The sequence below is a fragment of the Scyliorhinus canicula genome, chromosome 16, assembly GCF_902713615.1.
Source record: "Scyliorhinus canicula chromosome 16, sScyCan1.1, whole genome shotgun sequence".
Classification (NCBI taxonomy): domain Eukaryota; kingdom Metazoa; phylum Chordata; class Chondrichthyes; order Carcharhiniformes; family Scyliorhinidae; genus Scyliorhinus; species Scyliorhinus canicula.
In genome coordinates this window covers 87,941,573-87,964,118 of record NC_052161.1, presented here as the reverse complement: position 1 = coordinate 87,964,118, position 22,546 = coordinate 87,941,573, and the positions used below count along the sequence as shown (strand labels likewise).

The 22,546-nt window shown below is 48.5% G+C and overlaps 1 protein-coding gene across 1 annotated transcript in view; it reads left to right on the top strand.

The window, feature by feature from the left end:
- The window catches only part of LOC119951016 (chloride channel protein-like), a 171,700-nt gene that overhangs the window by 92,015 nt on the left and 57,139 nt on the right, over window positions 1-22,546 (top strand). The window contains exons 5-6 of the mRNA XM_038774050.1: window positions 11,312-11,396; window positions 20,005-20,154. Of these exons, the coding sequence (XP_038629978.1) occupies window positions 11,312-11,396; window positions 20,005-20,154 (235 nt within the window). The remainder of the gene's footprint in view (window positions 1-11,311; window positions 11,397-20,004; window positions 20,155-22,546) is intronic.

Below are 22,546 nucleotides of genomic sequence, written 5' to 3'. Positions count from 1 at the left end.
TGGCGCATGTCCCGCGGGATAGGGCATCCGAGGGCTCGTTGAGCTTCCCCGGTCGATATTTAATATCGTAACTATAGGTGGAGAGTTCGATCCTCCACCGAAGGATTTTATCATTTTTTATTTTGCCCCTTTGCGAGTTGTCAAACATAAAGGCAACCGATCGTTGGTCGGTGATGAGGGTGAACCTCCTACCTGCGAGGTAGTGCCTCCAGTGACGAACAGCCTCCACGATGGCTTGTGCTTCCTTCTCGACTGAGGAGTGTCGGAGTTCTGAAGCGGATAGGGTACGGGAGAAAAATGCAATGGGCCACCCTGCCTGATTTAAAGTGGCTGCTAGAGCTACCTCTGAGGTGTCGCTCTCAACCTGAAAGGGAGTGGATTCATCCACCGCCCGCATGGCCGCTTTGGCGATGTCCTCCTTGATGCAGCTGAATGCCTGGCGCGCATTAGCTGACAGGGGAAATCGTGTGGCCTTAAAGAGTGGGCGGGCTTTGTCCGCATATTGAGGGACCCACTGGGCGTAGTATGAGAAGAACCTCAAGCACCGTTTGAGGGCCTTGGGGCAATGAGGGAGGGGGAGTTCATGCGATCCGGGTCTGGGCCCAGGACTCCGTTCTCCACGACGTAGCCGAGGATGGCCAGTCTGTTTGTGCGGAAAACGCATTTCTCCTTCTTATAAGTGAGATTTAATTTCTGTGCCGTTTGGAGAAAACGGTGGAGGTTGGCGTCGTGGTCCTGCTGGTCATAGCCGCAGATGGTAACATTGTCCAGATACGGAAACGTGGCCCGCAGCCCGTACTGGTCTACCATTCGGTCCATTGCTCGTGGGAACACCGAAACCCCGTTAGTGACGCCGAAAGGGACCCGGAGGAAATGGAAGAGGCGACCATCGGCCTCGAATGCCGTGGAGTGGCGATCCTCCGGGCGGATTGGGAGCTGGTGGTATGCAGACTTCAGATCCACCGTGGAAAATAGCCGATATTGGGCGATCTGATTAACCATGTCTGCAATTCTGGGGCGGGGATACACGTCTAGGAGCGTAAAGCGATTTATGGTCTGGCTATAGTCGACGACCATGCAAAATTTTTCCCCGGTCTTGACGACCACCGCCTGAGCTCTCCAGGGACTATTACTGGCCTCTATGATCCCCTCACTGAGCAGCCTTCGGACCTCCAATCGGATAAAGACCCTATCCTGTAGGCTGTATCGCCTGCTGCGAGTAGCTACTGGTTTGCAATCTGGAGTGAGATTGGCGAAGAAAGGAGGGGGGGGGAGATGCGCAGCGTGGCTAGGCTGCAGATAGTGAGTGGGGGCAGGGGCCGCGGCGACACTGAGGGTGAGTCTCTTGAGGTTGCACTGGAAATCCAGGCCTAATAAGAGTGGGGCGCAGAGGTCGGGCAGGATATAAAGTTTAAATTTTGAATAACTAGCGCCTCGAATTGTGAGCGTAGCAACGGTGCGTCCTTGGATTTGGACTGAGTGGGAGCCCGAAGCGAGGGCGATAGTTTGGCTCACCGGAAAAATAGAAAGCGAACAGCGTCTTACCAGCTCTGAATGTATAAAGCTCTCGGTGCTCCCGGAGTCAAAGAGGCATGGCGTGCTGTACCCGTTGATCTGGACCTCCGCCATCGAACTTCGTAGGTGCTTGGGGCGGGATTGATCCAGGGTGACTGCGCTGAGTTGCGGGTAGTCGGCGGCTCGATCAGCTGTGCTGGAGTGGCCCCGTGATGACTGCCCTCTGAGTTCGTAGTCGTCGAGGTGAGTTTCAGAGTTTGAAGGGGATGGATCCCAAGATGGCCGCCCCCATGAGTCGCACATGGCCGGCCGCATGGAGGAGGATTGCCAAGATGGCCGCCCCCATGAGTCGCACATGTCGGGTGGGGGCGGAGTTGGCATACAGGCTGCAGCATTTCGGGGCCTGCAGGCCTGTGAATTCAGGGAACGAGTGCTTTGAGCCATGGGAAGGTTAGAGGCTGGGGCGGAACAAGTGCTTTGAGCCGTGGGAGAGTTAGAGGCTGGGGTTATCTTCGCCAGACACACTCTGGCATAGTGTCCTTTTCGCCCGCAGCTGCTGCAGGTCGCGGATCGAGCTGGGCAGTGCTGCCGCGGGTGCTGGCTTTGGCCACAGAAATGGCAGGCTGGAGCAGCCGAGTAGCTGGCTGGGGCAGCAGAATAACTGGCTGGGGCAGCAGAGTAACTGGCTTTGGCAGCGCGGTAGCTGGGGGGCAGTGTGGCACAGGCTTGGGGTGACTGTTGGTCGGGGGTCCACGATGAGGTTGCGGGGTCCGCGGGAAACGAGGTGAGGCTGCGGAAGGAAACTTCCATAGTGGTAGCAGCCTCCACAGTAGTGTCTAAGTCCTGGGCCCCCTTTTCTAGCAGTCTTTGGCGCACATAGTTCGATCTAAGGCCCGCTACGAAAACGTCCCGCACAGCAAGCTCCCTATGTTCAGCCGCGGTAATGGCTTGACAACTACAGTCATTGGAAAGATTGTTCAATTCCCTTACAAACTCGGCTAGCGTTTCTGTAGGCCGCTGACGGCGAGTCGTAAACACGTGGCGTGCATAAACCTCGTTAATGGGCCTAACGTACATTTTGTCCAGTATTGCCAGCGCTGCGGTGTAAGAACCGGCCGGATTCAGCTGTGTGGAGATTCTGTGGCTTACTCTCGCGTGCAGTAGGCTGAGTTTTTGTTCCTCCGTTGTTCCGGTGGTGCTGGCTTCTGCCAGGTAGGCTTTAAAACATCTCAGCCAGTGGGAAAACATTTCCTTAGCCTCTGCATCCTGTGGGTCGAGTTCTAGGCGTCCGGGCTTGAGGGCTGCTTCCATGATTTCTTCGACTGTTTCCTGAGTATATTAAATTGTTGGAACCAACAATTCTACGGACACGTGCTTGCAGGATTAGAATAGCGGTTTTAATATACTCACAACAGAGCCAGCCTGTTAGCCATTGAACTTTCGGTAAACTGGCCGGCTGACCATGTGGCACTGATCTTTATACAGCAGCTCCAGGGGGAGGAGTCCTGGGCGGAGCCAAGGGAGAAGCCCAGCACAATTCTTGAGCATTCCCAGAGCTACTCCCCCTGGTGGTCAGGTAGTGCAACTGGACTTACAATATAGACACATGTATATACAAATTATAATCCGGTGTGAATCACATTCACCACAGGCACACAGTGAGAGGGTTGAGAGGGAGAGGCTGGTGGAAGAAATGATAAGGGTGGATAGGAGATATGCGGATGCCCCGGAGGATGGGCTTTTGAGGAAGCGTCGCAGTCTCCAAGCGGAGTTTGATATACTGACCACCCGGAAGGCGGAGACGCAGTGGAGGAGGGCACAGGGGGAGGTATATGAGTACAGGGAGAAGGCAAGTCGGATGCTGGCCCACCAGCTCCGGAAGCGGGAGGCAGCGAGAGAGATAGGGGGAGCCACAGATGCAGGAAGGAACCTGGTGCGGAGTGGTAGGGACATTAATGGGGTGTTCAGATCCTTTTATGAGGGGCTGTACCGGTCGGTGCCCCCTAGGGAGGTTGGCGGCATGGACCACTTTCTGGATAAGCTGGAGTTCCCAAGAGTGGAGGATGAGCGGGTGGAGGGTCTGGGGGCCCCAATCGAGTTGGAGGAGCTGATGGAGGCGCTGGGGAGCATGCAGACAGGGAAGGCACCGGGACCTGTCGGGTTCCCGGTGGAGTTTTATAAGAAGTTCTCAGATCTGCTGGGCCCGCTGCATGTGAGGACCCTGAATGAGGCGAGGGAGGGGAGGCTTTGCCCCCAACCATGTCTAGAGCAATAATCTCACTGGTCCTGAAGCGGGATAAGGACCCCTTCCAGTGTGGGTCTTACAGGCCGATCACGCTCCTCAACGTGAACGCAAAGTTGTTGGCTAAGATACTGTCCAGGAGGGTGGAAGATGTGGTCCCGATGGTTATCCATGAGGACCAGGCGGGGTTTGTGAAGGGAGGCAGCTGAATGTCAATGTGCGGCGGCTTCTTAATGTCATGATGATGGCGTCGGCGGATGGGGAGGCGGAGATAGGAGCATCGATGGATGCGGAGAAAGCTTTTGACAGGGTGGAGTGGAGCTACCTGTGGAAGGTGCTGAGGAGATTTGTGTTTGGTGAGGGATTCATTAGCTGGGTGAGGCTGCTGTATAGTTCCCCGGTAGCGAGTGTGGTGACAAATGGGAGGAGGTCGGAGAACTTGCGGCTGTCCCGGGGGATGAGGCAGGGGTGCCCCTTGTCTCCCCTGCTCTTCACGTTAGTGATTGAGCCCTTGGCCATGGCGCTGAGGGATTCGAAGAACTGGAGGGGGATTGTGCAGGGTGGGAGAGGAGCACCGGTTGTCGCTGTACACAGATGATTTACTGTTGTACATCACGGATCCGGCGGGGGGGATGCCAGAGGTGTTGAAGATACTGGGGGAGTTTGGGGATTTTTCGGGCTATAAGCTCAATGTGGGGAAGAGTGAGCTGTTTGTGCTGCACCTGGGGGACCAGGAGAGGGAGATAGGGGAGCTCCTGTTGAAGAGGGCGGAGAGGAGCTTTAGATATCTTGGGGTCCAGATAGCTAGGAGCTGGGGGGCCTGCACAGGCTAAACTTTTCGAGGCTGGTGGAACAGATGGAGGAGGAGTTTAGGAGGTGGGATGCGCTGCCACTCTCTTTGGCGGGCAGGGTCCAGTCGGTTAAGATGACAGTGCTCCCGAGGTTTTTGTTTCTCTTCCAGTGCCTCCCCATATTGATCCCAAAGGCTTTTTTTAGGAGGGTTAATAAGAGTATTCTGGGGTTCGTGTGGGCGCGGAAGATCCCGAGAGTGAGGAGGGTATTCCTGGAGCGAGGAAGGGAGGTAGGCGGCTTGGCGTTGCCCAACCTTTGTGGGTATTACTGGGCTGCCAATGTGGCAATGATTCGTAGGTGGGTGATGGAGGGGGAGGGTGCCGCATGGAAGAGGTTGGAGGCGGCGTCCTGTGTGGGTGCGAGTTTGGAGGCATTGGTGACGGCCCCGTTTCCATTCCCCCCGGCAAGATATTCCACAAGTCCAGTAGTGGTGGCTTCCCTCAAAATTTGGGGGCAGTGGAGGCAGCACAGGGGGGAAGTGAAGGCCTTAGTGTGAGCCCCGATACGGGGCAATCACCGGTTTGCACCAGGGAGAATAGATGGTGGGTTTTTGAGTTGGCATAGGGCAGGCATCAGGCGGATGGGGGACCTTTTCCTTGATGGGAAGTTTGCGACTTTAGAGGAGTTGGAGGGGAAATGGGGTCTCCCCCCTGGGAATACTTTCAGATATATGCAGATTGGGGCGTTTGTTAAGTGGCAGGTGGCGGAGTTCCTGCTACTGCCCCCGAGCGGGGTGCAGGATAGGGTGCTCTCGGGGATGTGGGTCGGTGAGGGTAGGATCGCGGCAATTTATCAGGTGATGCAGGAGGAGGAGGAGGAGGCCTCGGTGGAAGAGCTGAAAGCGAAGTGGGAGGAGAAGCTAGGGGAGGAGATCGACGAGGGGACGTGGGCGGACGCCCTGGGGAGGGTGAACTCGTCCTCTTCTTGCGCACGGCTCATCTTAATTCAGCTGAAGGTGCTGCATAGGGCGCACATGACTGGGGCCAGGATGAGCCGGTTCTTTGGGGGAGAGGACAGGTGCGGGAGGTGTTCGGGAGACCCGGCGAATCACAACCACATGTTCTGGGCGTGTCCGGCATTGGAGGGGTTTTGGAAGGGGGTGGCGGGGTCCTTGTCCAAGGTGGTTGGTTCCAGGGTGGAACCAGGCTGGGGCCTCGCAATCTTTGGGGTAGCATCGGAGCCGGGAGTGCAGGAGGCGAGAGAGGCCGGTACCCTGGCCTTTGCATCTCTAGTAGCCCGGCGCAGGATTCTTTTACAGTGGAGGGACGCGAAGCCCCCGAGCCCGGAAGCCTGGATTAACGACATGGCCGGGTTCATCAGGCTGGAGAGGGTCAAGTTTGCCCTGAGGGGGTCAGTGCAAGGGTTGTTCCGGCGGTAGCAGCCCTTTCTCGATTTTCTGGTGTAGGGTTAGAGGGTGGTCAATCACAGCAGCAACCCGGGGGGGGGAAGGGCAAGGGGGGGTGGGTTAGGGGTCTGTTAAGGGGGTTTATTTTTGTGACTGTTTGTTTGCTACTTTCTTTTTTTTGTATTGTTATTAATTTATTGCTTTGTATGGGGGGGGGCTCTTCTTTCTGTTTATTTCTATACCTTGTTTATTTTATTGTTGGGAGAAAATTTGTTGTTAAAAATTTGAATAAAAATTATTTAAAAAAAAAAAATTACTAAATGTTTAGGTGGATTGGCCATGCTAAATTGCCCGTAGTGTCCTAATAAAAGTAAGGTTAAGGGGGGGGTTGTTGGGTTAAGGGTATAGGGTGGATATGTGGGTTTGAGTAGGGTGATCATGGCTCGGCACAACATTGAGGGCCGAAGGGCCTGTTCTGTGCTGTACTGTTCTATGTTCTATGTTCTATGTTTCCAGACCCATAAATATTCAGGTCCCGATCTGTGTCACCCTGTAGTCCTGTCTGCAATGGCTATCGGATTTCACTCATTCATTTCTATTTGCCTGATGAGTTAATCTGTTTTGTTTTGAATGCTATGTGAGTTCAGATGCAGAGGGTTTAGTTTTGTCCTTTTATTATTTTTGTCGTGTCTAGCCTTAAACTGCTGATTTACTCTCAGATTTGTACTCTCTGACTGTCCATTCCTGTCATGCTCTCTTTATGATTTCCTCTCTTGCTTCGTCCCAACTCTTTGGTTTCCAACTGTTGCTCTGTTTACTTGCTGTAAATATGGTGATTAATAAGGTCACCTTTCTTAATCCTAATTATGAATATACTTGCAGAGTGGCCAGGTATCTCTCGATACCGCCACAAGGTTCAACCCGAATACCGATCAAAGAGCCAACACACCAGTTAGTTAGTTCAAAGTCAATACTACTTTATTTACACACACTATGATTCACTCATGCACAATAACACTACAGGCTAAACTATATCTATCACTAACACCTACACTTAACTTAGGTCAGAGGAACAATGGCCGTTGTTTGGATCTGAGGCTGTTGGGTTTGAAGAGGTAACAGGAGTACAGCTAAGCTCGTCCGTCTGGTAGCGAGCGTTGACCTTGAACTTGCTTCTGGTGATGCTGGTGGATGGGTCTCTCCGCTTGAGAGCCGAATCCAAGAGACTGAACCTTTGGTGGGGGTTCCTTCTTATACTTGGAGGGGCTTTGCGTGCTTTTAGGCGGGCCTTAAACTTGGTCCCAATTAATTGGGTCGCTTTTTGATCACTGCCATTGATCTAAGCCAATAAAGGGGCGGGTGCCTTGATGGCTGGGTGTGTCCTAAGTGGCCGTTGGCCTTGCTTTGTTTGTGTCTTCTGGTTGGTGTAGTGGCGCCGGACTGTCTGGAACAGTCTCGGCTACCTGAGCACTCGTTCTTTGTTTCCTGGAGATGGGCCATCACCATGTAAATTGACCCAAAGTTTCGATTCCGTCTACAGTCTGCCTTCCAAATATACATTCAGATGTACAGATACACTCAGTCCCCCTGCTCCTGCACCCCTTCAGGACTTAACCCCTTTATTTTATATTGTCTCTCCATGTTCTTCCTATCACCTTACACTTCTCTGCATTGAACTGCATCTGCTGCTTCTCTGCCCACCCCACCAACTTGTCTCTGCCCTTTTGACGTTACATGCTGTCCTCCTCGCAGTTCTCAATGGTTCCAACCTTCAGATTACCCGCAGATTTTGAGATTGTCTCCCCAGGATCTTGATCGCTAATACATAGCCAGAAGAGCAGGATCCAAACACCGACCAACCCCCTGGGGGAATTCCACGACAAATCTTCACCCACAGCCCCGAAAGACCCTGAGCAGTGACTCCTCAAACAGCTATAGCTGCTTCCCCCTAAAATAGATTCAAAACCACATTCCACAGGGTAAAAGAAAAGTTGGAGTAAGCAATGCCCCTTTCGCCAAACTCCTGGAACTTTCAAAGTCGCACTCGCACTGAGGCTGCCGTCTTCACTCTGATCTCAGCGGAGTGGGTGAGTTCTACCCTGTATCCTGGCCCATTAGCTGCCATCATCGAGAAGCACAATTGCCGCCGACCATCGTGCTTCTGCATGCGACAACTTGCTTTAAGCAAACAAAGTTTGAGCTCCTTGGTCTCCTCCGGAGGTCTCCAGCATCACAGATGTCAGTCTTCGGCCAATACAATTCGGCTGAAGGCACTGGATACTGCAAAGGTTTATGGGCTGTGGAATCTCTTATTTTCCAATAAGAGTCGGGATCCAGTGGTAGATTGAGATTGTGTTTATTTCAAAACTTGGTTAGTACAGTTTCAAATATAAACAAGAGAAACACAAGGCCCAGAGGGGCAAAAGAAAGAGAACAAAGAGAGAAAGCATCATGTGTGCCAAGGGTTTTATATCTCCACCATCTGGTCTCTCCCCCCCCCCCCCCCCCCACACTCTCTGCCCCCTATTGGCTTACAAGTTTTGAATTGTAAATTCTGATTGGCGCTCCATACCAGCACCCACACTTGTATCTAACTTACTGGCTGTATACATTTGTTACATTGTCACATTTGTGGTCTGGATTCTGAAAACATGATGTGTTCCCACAGTATACTTTTCCACAGTTGCAATATTTTCAAAACTTGGATTTACTATTTCCCCACATGGACCCTGACAATATCCCGGCAATAGTACTGAAGACTTAGAACATAGAACAGTACAGCACAGAACAGGCCCTTCGGCCCTCAATGTTGTGCCGAGCCATGATCACCCTACTCAAACCCACGTATCCTCCCTATACCCGTAACCCAACAACCCCCCCCCCCCCTAACCTTACTTTTATTAGGACACTACGGGCAATTTAGCATGGCCAATCCACCTAACCCGCACATCTTTGGACTGTGGGAGGAAACCGGAGCACCCGGAGGAAACCCACGCACACAGCGGGAGGACGTGCAGACTCCACACAGACAGTGACCCAGCCGGGAATCGAACCTGGGACCCTGGAGCTGTGAAGCATTTATGCTAACCACCATGCTACCCTGTGCTCCAGAACTTGCCGCACACCCAGCCAAGCTATTCCAGTACAACACTGGCATCTACCCGTCAATGTGAAAAATTGCCCAGGTGTGTCCTATGCACAAGAAACAGGAGAAATCCAACCGAGCCAATTACCACCCTATCAGTCTCATCTCGCTCATCAGTAAAGTGATGGAAGGAGTCATCAACAGTGCCCTCAAGCGGCACTTAGTCAGCAATAACCTGCTCATGGACGCTCACTTTGGATTCCTCCAGGGTCACTCAGGTCCTGACCTCATTACAGCCTTGGTTCAAACATGGACAAAAGAGCTGAATGCCAGAGGTGAGGTGAGAGTGACTGTCCTGGACATCAAGGCAGCATTTGACCGAGTATGGCATCAAGGAGCCCGGGCTAAACTGGGGTCAATGGGAATTGGGGAAAACTCTCCACTGGTTGGAGACATGCCTGGCTCACAGGAAGGTGGTTGGAAGTCAATCATCTGAATTCCAGGACATCACTGCAGGAGTTTCTCAGGGTAGTGTCCTAGGCCCAACCACCTTCAGCTGCTTCATCAATGACCTTCCTTCCATCATAAGGTCAGAAGTGGGGATGTTCGCGGATGACTGCACAATGTTCAGCATCATGCGCGACGACTCATAATGAAGCAGTCCATGTCCAACTAGGGGTTGAGTTACAAGGAGAGATTACACAAATTTAGAAGCTTAAGGTGTGATCTGATCGAAGTATTCAAGACATTAACAGGGAAAGACAGGGTACATTAAGATAAACTATTTCCACTGGTTATTCTAAAACTAGGAGGCAGAGTCTAAACATTAGGGCCAGACCATTCAGGAGAGATGTTGGGAAGAACTTCTTCACTCAAAGGTTGGTAGAGGTTTGGAACTCTCTCCCACAAACAGCAGTTGAAACTGGAACAGTTGTTAATTTTAAGTCTGAGTTGGATAGATTTTTGTTAGCAAAGATATTAAGGGATACGGGCCAAAGGCAGGTCTATGGAATGGAATTAGGCCACAGATCAGCCATGATCTCATTGAATAGTGGGACAGGCTCGCGGGGCTGAATGACCCAAGTTTGTTCCTATGTTCGAATGCAGCACGACCTAGGCAATATCTAGGTTTGGGCCGGCAAGTGGCAAGTAACATTCATGCCACATAAGTGCCAGTCACTGACCATCTCCAATGAGAGAGAATGTAACCATCATCCCTTGACAGCTAATGGCAATACCATCGCTGAATCCCCCACAATCAACATCCTGGGGATTGCCATTGACCAGAAACTGAACTGGGACCAGCCAGATAAATATAATGTGTACAAGAGCATGTCAGAGGCTGGGAATCCTGCAGAGAGTAACTCACCTGCTGACTCCCCACTGTTCACCATCTACAAGGATATAAGTCAGGACTGTGATGGGAAACTCTGCCACTTGCCTGGATAAGTACGGCTTCCAACAACACTCTCGAAGCTCTACACCATCCAGGACAAAACAGTCCCATTCGAGCGACACGCAAACCACAAACATTCCCTCCCTCCGCCACCGACGCACAGTGGCAGCCGTGTACCATCTCCATAATACACTGCAGTGACTTACCAACGTTCCTTCAACGGCATCTTCCAAACCTGCCACTTCTACCATCTAGAAGGACAAGGGGTAACAGACAGATGGGGAACACCCGCCACCTGCAAGTTCCCCTCCAAGTCACTCACTATCCCAACTGGGAAATATGTTGGCCGTTGCTTCACTGTCGCTGGGTCAAATCCTGGAACTCTCTCCCTAACAGCGGTGTGAATGTACCTACACCACACAGACTGCAGAAAATTCAAGATGGCGGCTAACCCTGCACCATTTGGAGGTGCAATTAGCAATAGGCAGTAAATGCTGAGCCGACGCAGTGACACCCATGTCCCTGAAACAATTTTTTTTTAATGTGACTAGTCTCCAAAAGCTTGGTAAAAAGAGGTCAGTCTTAGAGGAAAGAGGGAGTGAGAGTCGGAATTCCAGAGCTTAGGGTTTTCCCGAGGCAGCTGAAGGCACAGCCATCAATGTGGAGCGATGGGAATGAGGGGATAGTCGAGAGGCCGGAATTAAAGGAGTGCGCAGATCTTGGAGGGTTGTAGGAGGCTACAGTGAAAGGGAGGGTTGTTGGGAATATGGAGATACTGAGACACCAGTCAGTGCACAAATATCTCTAGGAGAGCGAGGGACTGATGAGTGTCTAAACCAGCAGCAGCCTTGAAATGTTTGTGTCTTTATATTTCAGGCGGTTGATTTATCCAGCTGTGGTAACGATCGTTATCTCATCACTGTCATTTCCGCCAGGGCTGGGACAGTTCATGGGTGCAGAGGTAAGTGACGTTTCTGTCCTGGGAGTGTTTGATGGGGACAGTGTGGAGGGAGCTTTACTCTGTATCTAACCCCGTGCTGTACCTGTCCTGGGAGTGTTTGATGGGGACAGTGTAGAGGGAGCTTTGCTCTGTATCTAACCCTGTGCTGTACCTGTCCTGGGAGTGTTTGATGGAGACAGTGTAAAGGGAGCTTTGCTCTGTATCTAACCCTGTGCTGTACCTGTCCTGGGAGTGTTTGATGGGGACAGTGTAGAGGGAGCTTTACTCTGTATCTAACCCCGTGCTGTACCTGTCCTGGGAGTGTTTGATGGGGACAGTGTAGAGGGAGCTTTACTCTGTATCTAACCCTGTGCTATACCTGTCCTGGGAGTGTTTGATGGGGACAGTGTGAAGGGAGCTTTACTCTGTATCTCACCCCGTGCTGTACGTGTCCTGGGAGTGTTTGACGGGGACAGTGTGGAGGGAGCTTTACTCTGTATCTAACCCCCTACTGTACCTGTCCTGGGAGTGTTTGATGGAGACAGTGTAGAGGGAGCTTTACTCTGTATCTAACCCCGTGCTGTACCTGTCCTGGGAGTGATTGATGGGGACAGTGTAGAGGGAGCTTTACTCTGTATCTAACCCCGTGCTGTACCTGTCCTGGGAGTGTTTGATGGAGACAGTGTAAAGGGAGCTTTGCTCTGTATCTAACTCCGTGCTGTACCTGTCCTGGGAGTGTTTGATGGGGACAGTGTAGAGGGAGCTTTACTCTGTATCTAACCCTGTGCTGTACCTGTCCTGGGAGTGTTTGATGGGGACAGTGTGAAGGGAGCTTTACTCTGTATCTCACCCCGTGCTGTACGTGTCCTGGGAGTGTTTGACGGGGACAGTGTAGAGGGAGCTTTACTCTGTATCTAACCCCGTGCTGTACCTGTCCTGGGAGTGTTTGATGGGGACAGTGTAAAGGGAGCTTTACTCTGTATCTAACCCCGTGCTGTACCTGTCCTGGGAGTGTTTTATGGGGACAGTGTAAAGGGAGCTTTGCTCTGTATCTAACCCTGTGCTGTACATGTCCTGGGAGTGTTTGACGGGGACAGTGTAGAGGGAGCTTTACTCTGTATCTAACCCCATGCTGTCCCTGTCCTGGGAGTGTTTGACGGGGACAGTGTAGAGGGAGCTTTACTCTGTATCTAACCCCGTGCTGTACCTGTCCTGGGAGTGTTTGATGGGGACAGTGTAGAGGGAGATTTGCTCTGTATCTAACCTCGTGCTGTACCTGCCTGGGTGTATTTGTTGGGAACAGTTGTTATGGGCCAGGGTTTAGAGAACCCCAAAGTAAATCATGGAGTTCACCTGACCCACAACTTTTACAAGATTGTGGTATGGGGAGCACACGGCCCACTCTGCAGGTGTGGTGCAGCAGAAATTTAAAAGTCATTTTCAAAGAAAAACAATGTTTATTCTATGAACTCAGTTAACCTTTTTAAAACACACAGTGAACATCTTAGCAACCATCAATTCAAATGCACTTCCCAAAGAATACAACACTCTAAGTAATCCTTAAACTTTCCTTTTAACATCCATAAGACAAAAAACCCTTTTTACAGAAGCACATCAGGTTTAAATTCTCTACTGAGAGTAGTTATCACTCTGAATTCACCAAATGATCTAGAAATAGTCTTTAGATGGCAGTGAGATCAAAATTGCACCTGATTTGGCTGGCTGCAGCTCCAACACTAAAACACAGACACACCCAAGCGTTTCATCAAAGTGAAACAAAAAAGCAAAGCCAGAGCTCAGCTCCACCCACACTCTGACATCACTGCAGCCACTTGAGCAGACAAACATTTCTTAAAATGACATTCCCATGACACCTCCCCCAAGAAAAAAAAAACCATCAACTACAAGATGGTTTCACGTTTCACCTTTTGACTTTCCTTTAAGAAATGCAGACAATAAATATACTTTTTGTTTAAGAAAAAAACACGCAAACAGGTATAATAACATAGCCAATTTTAGTTCTTCTTCCTCCAACTGGAATCCTTCTCGATTGACAGTCTCTTTGAACAAGAAGGTCTTTGCACGATCTGTCCAATTCTCTACGCCTCAGCATTTCTCTTTGAAGTCAGATACTTTAGTTCGGTCTGATCACAGAGTCCCTTGTAATTCTCCAACACAGGAGCATTGGTTATCACAGCTTTCAGGCAGTCAAATGCCTGTTGAAACTCCACTGTCCACTGAAAGTTTTGATGTTTCTTCAGCAAGTCCATCAGTGGAGCAACCACCCAGCAAAAAGTTTGCACAAATGTTCGCTCAAATCCACTCATGCTAAGGTATCACATTATTTCCCTTTGTCTCTTGGGTATTAGAAACTCCTCAATAACTGTTGGTTTCACATCCCGTGTGACCATTCGACCCTGTTAGTCAATTGTATGGTCAAGGAAAGTGACTTGGGCTTTTCCAAATTCACTTTTGGCTAGGTTTATCACCAAACCCACCTCCTGAAATCGATCGAATAACTCCATCAGATGTTTAAAATGTTCTTTCCATGTCTGGCTGAAAATTACCAGATCATCGATGTATACCGCACAATTGGGTAATCCTGAAACAACATTGTTAGTTAACCGTAGAAAGGTGGCTGGGGCGTTTTTCATGCCAAATGGCATAACTTTGAATTGGTATATACCATCTGGAGTCACAAAAGCTGAGATCTCCTTCGCCCTGTTGGATAAAGGTACCTGCCAGTAACCTTCAAGTAAATCCAGTTTGGAAATACAAACTCATTGTCTCACTTTCTCAATGCAATCGTCCAAACTTAGGATTGGATAAGAGTCCGTTCTTGTAACTGCATTAACCTTTCTCTAGTCCACACACAACCGTTGGGTACCATTCGGTTTAGGTACCATCACTATGGGTGAGCTCCATTGGCTGCAACCCACTTCAGTTATGCCATTTTTAAGCATACTTTCAATCTCTTTGTTAAACTGTGCCAATTTTAAAGGGTTAAGTCTATAAGGATGTTGTTTGACTGGGACAGCATTTCCCACATCTACATCATGTATAGACATTTTAATGCTTCCCAACTTATCGCCACAAACTTGCCCATGTGATATCAATAACTCTTTCAGGTCAGTCTGTTTTTCCTCTGGAAGGTAACTCAACAATTTATCCCAATTTTTAAGAACATCCTCGCTTTTGAATTTATTTTGAGGTATGTCAAATTCACAGTCATCTGGATTTGGTTCGTCACTTTGAGTTAGAATCATTAAAACCTCCTTTTTCTCTCCTTCCCTTTCAAAGTACCTTTTAAGCATATTCACATGACACACTCGGTTAGTTTTCCTTCTATCTGGCGTTCTTGCCACATCATTCACCTCACTTAATTTCCTTTCAATCTGATAAGGTTCACAAAACCTTGCTTTTAAAAGTTCACCAACCACAGGCAACAATATTCAAACTTTATCTCCACTGGCAAAACTAGGAACTTTGGATTTCTTGTCCGCTACCCGTTTCATCACATTTTGTGCAACGTTTAAATGTTGTCTAGCCAATTCCCCATCTCTATATAATTGCTTCCTAAAATGTGACACGTAATCCAATAATGTAAGTTCTGATTTCTCACTCACCAATTTTTCCTTAATCATTTAAGTGGTTCTCTTACCTCATGACCAAAAATTAGTTCAGTAGGACTGAATTTAGTTGACTCATTCATTTGGTGCATCCCTAATTGCAAACAGTACGAATGGGATTCCTTTATCCCAATCCTCTGGATAATCTTGACAATAAGCCCTCAACATTGTCTTTAATGTCTGATGCCACCTTTCGAACACTCCCTGCGATTCTGGATAGTACGCAGTTGATTTAAATTGTTTTATTCCTAAGCTACCCATAAATTCTTTGAATAACCTCGAGGTAAAATTTGATCCTTGATCCGATTGTATTTCTGTGGGTAGTCCATATCTAGTAAAGAATTTCAGTAACTCCTCCACAATCTTTTTAGCTGTAATGTTGCGTACTGGAATGGCCTCTGGCCTAGTAGACACATCCATTATAGTCAAAAGATATTGATTCCCACTTTTTGTTTTAGAAGGGAGTCCTACGCAACCAATTAGGACCCTTGTAAAAGGTTCCTCAAATGCTGGAATGGGTATTAAGGGCGGTGGTTTTATCACTGCTTGAGGTTTCCCTATCACTTGACATGTGTGACATGACCGACAAAATTTAACGACATCTTTATATAGTCAGGCCAATAAAAATGTTTCTGTATTTTAGCTTGAGTTTTCCTTACTCCCAAATGACCTCCCACTGTACCTCATGTGCAACTCGCAACATCTCCATTCTATACTCTACCGGCAATGCTGCTTGATGAACGTCTGTCCACTCCCAAATGACCTCCCACTGGTACCTCATGTGCAACTCGCAACACCTCCTTTCTATGCCCTACCAGCAATACTACTTGATGAACTTCTACCCACTTTTCATCCGCCTGCATATGCAAAGGTCTCCATTTTCTCATCAAGACATCACTTTTGCGGTATTAACACTCTGGTATACACTCAGATTCCTCTTCCGTGTATGCTTTCTGATACATCCGGTTTATTTCTACATCTTTCTGTTATAATTCCGCCAATTTTCCTGAACTAAAAATATCCGCCTCATCCTCCATCTGTTCTTGTTCTTTTTCAACCATCTGATCAAAAATCGTTTCTGATAATTGCACTTCAACTTTATCTTCACTCTTTGATTTCTCCTCTTGTCTTAACCTGTGACTTTGCAACCTTGTTACAACACAATCTGGAAAAATCCCAGGATACTCGTCCTTCAACACTTAGGTTGTCTGATTTTCCACTGGCTTATCAACCACAGTAGACATCACTCCCATCTGCGATCCAGCTATATCATTGCCCAAGATAAACTGTATCCCTGGACAAGATAGTTTCTCTATTACACCTACTACCACTTCACCACCCTTCACTGGACTTTCCAACCTTACCTTATATAATTGAACACTACTCCTCTCACCCTGAATTCCACATATTACCACATTTTCTGGCAATATTCTTCCCAACCTACATAACTCCTCATCTCTTCCCATCAAAGATTGACTAGCTCCCGTATCTCTTAAAATTGTGACTTCTTTACCTGCTCCTCCGAATACACGAGTAAACTTTACCCACACAAGTAAATTCTTTCAAGGCATCTGGCACCTTCTTATCAATCACCTCTTGATCAGGCTGTACAATCTTTTTCACCTCCTTCGCTTCACTTGGGCTTTCATTTATCACTTCAACAAACCCGACTGTCTTATCCTGTTTTACCACATCAGCCTTCCCAGTGCTTTTCTTCAACCACCAACACTGTGACTTTACATGGCCTAGTTTATTACAGTGAAAACATTTGAAACTTTTCATTTCTTTTCCACCCTCCTGGATTTCTTTTTTAATCTGAGGTACACTCTCTTTATTGTCCCCCATCAGATCACCTTTACCTTAGCCACTTGAGTATTTCTCATCTCCCCAGTTTCTATCCCTCACCGGCTGAAACTGATGTCGGAAACCAATCTTTGATTTATGAACTAATTCATAATCATCTGCCATTTCTGCTGCTAATCTCACAGTTTTAACCCTCTGCTCTTCCACATGAGTTCTCACTACATCAGGAATTGAATTTTTAAACTCCTCCAAAAGTATAATTTCTCTGAGAGCTTCATACGTTTGGTCTATTTTCAAAGCCCTTATCCACCTATCAAAATTACTCTGTTTGAGCCTTTCAAACACCATGTATGTTTGACCAAATTCGTTCCTTAAATTTCTAAACCTTTGTCTGTAAGCTTCAGGCACTAGTTCATATGCACTTAAGATGGATTTCTTCTCCTCCTCATACGTTCCAGATACCTCCTCCGGTAGTGATGCAAACACTTCACAAGCTCTACCTACCAGCTTTGTCTGAATCAGTAATACCCACATGTCCTGTGGCCATTGCATTGTTTAGCTACCTTCTCAAATGAAATGGAAAAGGCTTCCACTTCCTTCTTGTCAAACCTTGGCAATGCTTGGACATATTTAAATAGATTCCCACCAAGCCTTCGACAATGACACTCTTTCTCACTATCCTCATCTCTATCATCCAACTGTACGTTTCCCTTTACGTCTGCCAATTTTAATTTTAACTGTCGTGTGGGCAACAGAGGGAAGTAGACCTTGGAAAATAGGCAACAGGTTTAGATAAAGGATCTGGATCGGTGCAGGCTGGGAGGGCCGAAGGGCCTGTTCCTGTGCTGTAATTTTCTTTGTTCATTGTTCTTTGTCATGTTTCATGGCCATTTTCCGCAGTTCAAACTCCCTTTCTTTATCTTTTTCCCTGATCTGTATCTCCCTTTCTTTATCTTTTTCTTCTCTCTCTCTTTCTTTTTCCTCTCTCTCTCTCTTTCGTATTCAAGCCACTTTAATTCTTTCTCATGTTCCATTTGTTTGATTTGCAACTGAATTTTTGCCATTTCCAATAAGTTAGACTTTATCTCAGGCAACTTCAAATGTTTAACCACTGCCATAATTACCTCATCTTTTCGCATTTTGTCAGGTCATGTTAACTGCAATGTTTTTGCCAAGTTTAACAGTCTGCTTTTCGTCTCTGTCCGTAAGGTACTGCGTGTGACATTCTCCACCCCCAAAAACTTCTGAGCCTCTGAAAGAGCCATTGTCCACACACACTTAAACTCAAATACAAAACCAGAAAAGCAAGAATCCTTCACTGTCTTTAAGTTCACAAAAGCCAATCCAATAGATAGACTTTTATCCCCCTCCTAAAGATAGTCTCACATGACACTAAGCCCGTGCTGTTCCTGTCCTGGGAGTTTTTGATGGGGTTAGCTGAAAGGGAACTTTACTCTGCATCTAACCCAATCTGGGCCTACCATGGGAGCATTTGATGGGGACAGCGTAGAGGGAGCCTTACCCTGTACCTAAACCCGTTCTGTACCTGTCCTGCGAGTGTTTTCAGGCAGCATTGTAGAGGGAGCTTTACTCTGTATTGAACGCCATGCTGTACCTGCCCTGGGAGTGTTTGATGGGGACAGTGTAGAGGGAGCTTTACTCTGTATCTAACTCCGTGCTGTACCTGTCCTGGGAGTGTTTGATGGGGACAGTGTAGAGGGAGCTTTACTCTGTATTGAACGCCATGCTGTACCTGCCCTGGGAGTGTTTGATGGGGACAGTGTAGAGGGAGCTTTACTCTGTATCTAACTCCATGCTGTACCTGTCCTGGGAGTGTTTGATAGGGACAGTGTAGAGGGAGGGTTACTCTGTATCTAACCCCGTGCTGTACCTGTCCTGGGAGTGTTTGATAGGGACAGTGTAGAGGGAGCTTTACTCTGTATCTAACTCCGTGCTGTACCTGTCCTGGGAGTGTTTGATGGGGACAGTGTAGAGGGAGCTTTACTCTGCATCGAACCCATGCTGTACCTGCCCTGGGAGTGTTTGATGGGGACAGTGTAGAGGGAGCTTTACTCTGTATCGAACGCCATGCTGTACTTGCCCTGGGAGTGTTTGATGGGGACAGTGTCGAGGGAGCTTTACTCTGTATCGAACGCCATGCTGTACCTGTCCTGGGAGTGTTTGATGGGGACAGTGTAGAGGGAGGGTTACTCTGTATCTAACCCCGTGCTGTACCTGTCCTGGGAGTGTTTGATGGGGACAGTGTAGAGGGAGCTTTACTCTGCATCGAACGCCATGCTGTACCTGCCCTGGGAGTGTTTGATGGGGACAGTGTAGAGGGAGCTTTACTCTATATCCAACCCCGTGCTGTGCCTGCCCTGGGAGTGTTTGATGGGGACAGTGTAGAGGGAGCTTTACTCTGTATCTAACCCCGTGCTGTGCCTGTCCTGGGAGTGTTTGATGGGGACAGTGTAGAGGGAGCTTTACTCTGAATATAACATGTTCCGGACCTGCCCCAGGGGTATTTGATGGGCACAATGTGGAGGGAGCTTTACTTTGTATCTAACCCTGTGCTATACCTGTCCTGGGAGTGTTTGATGCGGACAGTGCTGAGGGAGCTTTACTCTGTATTTAACGCCATGCTGTACTTGTCCTTGGAGTGTTTGATGGGGACAGTGCAGACGGAGCTTTACTCTGTATCTAACCCCGTGCTGTACCTGCCCTGGGAGTGTTTGATAGAGTCAGTGTAGAGGGAGATTTATTCTGTATCTAACCCTGTGCTGTACCTGGCCTGGGAGTGTTTGATGGGGACAGTGTAGTGGGAGATTTATTCTGTATCTAACCTCGTGCTGTAGCTATCCTGGGAGTGTTTGATGGGAACAGTGTAGAGGGAGCTTTACTCTGTATCTAACCTCATGCTGTAGCTATCCTGGGAGTGTTTGATGGAGACAGTGTAGAGGGAGCTTTACTCTGTATCTAACCCCGTGCTGTACCTGCCCTGTGAGTGTTTGATGGGGACAGTGTAGTGGGAGCTTTACTCTGTATCTAACTCCGTGCTGTACCTGTCCTGGGAGTGTTTGATGGGGGCAGTGTCGAGGGAGCTTTACTCTGTATCTAACCACGGGCTATTCGTAATATTGAACCAAATCGTTAAGAGGGAGTGTTCTCTTGGGATTTCTTCTTTCTTTTTTCTGTAGCTGATGCCTCGAGAAGCAATTAATTCATTATTCGACAATAATACCTGGACCAATCGCATCGATAATCCGATTCCTTTGGGGAACTCAGCCGCCTGGATTCATCCTCAACTTAGTACCTTTATCATTCTCACCAACTACTTCATCATGAATGTAAGGATATTAGCTGCCTCAACAACAAGTTCTCACTCTCTTTCCCTTTCACTGTTTTTCTCTCTGTCACTTTCTGCCTCTCACTCTGTCTCTTTCTCTCTTTGTTTCTCTCTCACACTTTCTGTGACTGACTGTGTCTCTCTCTTTATGTTTCTCATTGTGTCTCACCCTGTGATTCTCTCTCTCTGCGTCTCTCTCTCTCTCTATGACTCTCTCTCTCTCTGTCTCTGTGACTCTCTGTGTCTTTTTCTCTCTCTCTTTCTTTCTCTCCCTCTCTCTGTCACTCTCTTGCTGTGTGTCTCTCTGTCTCTGTTTCTCCCGCACTCTGTAACTACTCTGTCTCTTTTATTTAAATATTTTTGAGCACAATGGTTTGCACTGTTGGTTCAAAACACCAGGATCCCGGGTTCGATTCCCAGCTTGGGTCAATGTCTGTGCGGAATCTGCACATCCTCCTTCCCCCAGTCCACTTGCAAGTCCACCTAGTGCGGCGAGTGGTCTGAAACAACGCCGAATATCCTGAGTTAACCGCCCCCACCAACAGCATCTTGTCCACCACAAAAAAATTGATCCGGGAGTGTACCCCAGGCACATGAGAGAAGTACGAGAACTCCTTCACCCTCTGCTTCCCAAACCTACCCCCACCTAGGGCCAATTTAGCATGGCCAATCCACCCAACTTGCACATCTGTGGACTGTGGGAGTAAACCGGAGCACCCGGAGGAAACCCACGCAGACACGGGGAGAACGTGCAGACTCCACACAGACAGTGACCCAGCTGGGAATCGAACCTGGCACCCTGACACTGTGAGGCAACAGTGCTAACCACTGTGCTACCGTGCCGACCAGCCTAGTCTGAACTTCAATCTTCAGGTGCGTTTCATGTCCCCCCATGGACAAAGCAACAATCCCATCCCCTCTACTTCACTAACCACCTGGCCACCCCTACCATTAACTAGCCCACCCAGTTAGCCTGACAACCCCCGCCCAAGGTCTCTAAACCTCCTACCCCCCCCCCACCCCAGATTACTCTCACCACCGTCTGCACACCTCCATAGCATAAACAACAATGAAATAATAAAAAGGTGCACTTGCCCTCCAAGTTCCCCAAACATCCCACCACAGAACCCAACAAGATCTCTCAAAGAAGAGAGGTTCTCCAATAACCAACAAAGAAAAGGCAATAAAAACCAAGATCTCCTCACTCCTCCTCCACAGTTCAGTGTCCTCCTTCTCCTGCCAGTCCATTGTGTCTTAAAATTGCCCCTTAATTGGAAAAAATGAATTGGGTACCCTAAATTTATTAAACAAAAAAAAAGTTTTGTCTCTGGGAGCGGTTCTCCAGATCCTCTACCTCCTCCTGCCAGGGTCCCGGATTCGATTCCCGGCTTGGATCACTGTCTGTGCGGAGTCTGCATGTTCTCCCCGTGTCTGCGTGGGTTTCCTCCGGGTGCTCCGGTATCTCACAATTATCGAAAGACGTGCTGTTAGGTAAATTAGACATTCTGAATTCTCCCTCTGTGTACCCAAACAGGTGCCGGAATGTGGCGACTAGGGGCTTTTCACAGTCACTTCATTGCAGTGTTAATGTAAGCCTACTTGCGACAATAATAAAGATGATTATTATCTAGCCGCTTCAGGGTCTCCCGCATCATTACGATCTCAGCCGCCAATGAGGTAAGCTGCTCCTCGTGCTCCCCCACCGCCTCCTCCACGTTCCGGATAGCATGACTCTTGGTCTCCACCCTCTGTTCTTCTCATTTAAGAAGTCCACCAGCTGCTCCGTTGACCACTGGGCAGGCAAGGCTGACCCTTTACCCTCCGCCAACTTCACCGATGGCACACAAAGATTCCCTTGCTCCAACAGCTCCCCCCTTCTCAACCCACTTCTGGTCTGTGGGTCCATCCACCAGCGGAGTTTAACTTTCCTCAACCACCTCTACACCTTTTTCCACCAAAACATCATCCCAGCAAATGGGGAAAAGGATCATAAAAACCGTCTTGAGCAAGAGTTGCCAAATGTGCGACCACTCACTCCATGGCCACCACTGGATGTCTGCTGTCACTCTCTGTGTACCTCTCTATCTCTGTTTCTCTCACTCTCTCTGTTACTCACTCTCTCTGCCTCTCTCTCTCTGTCTGTGATTCTCCCTCACTCTCTCTCTGTCTCTATGTCGGTCTGTCTTTCTGTCTATCTCTCTCTTTGTGTCTCTCTATCTCTGCCTCTGTGACTCTCTCTGTGACTCACTCAATTTGTGACTCTCACTCTGTCTGCATGTCTGACTCTTGTGACTCTCTCTCTGTCACCACTCCCCCTCTTTGAGTCTCTCTCTGTCACTCTTTTTCTGTGTGTCTCTCTCTGTTTCACTCGCTCTCTCTGTGACTCTCTCTCT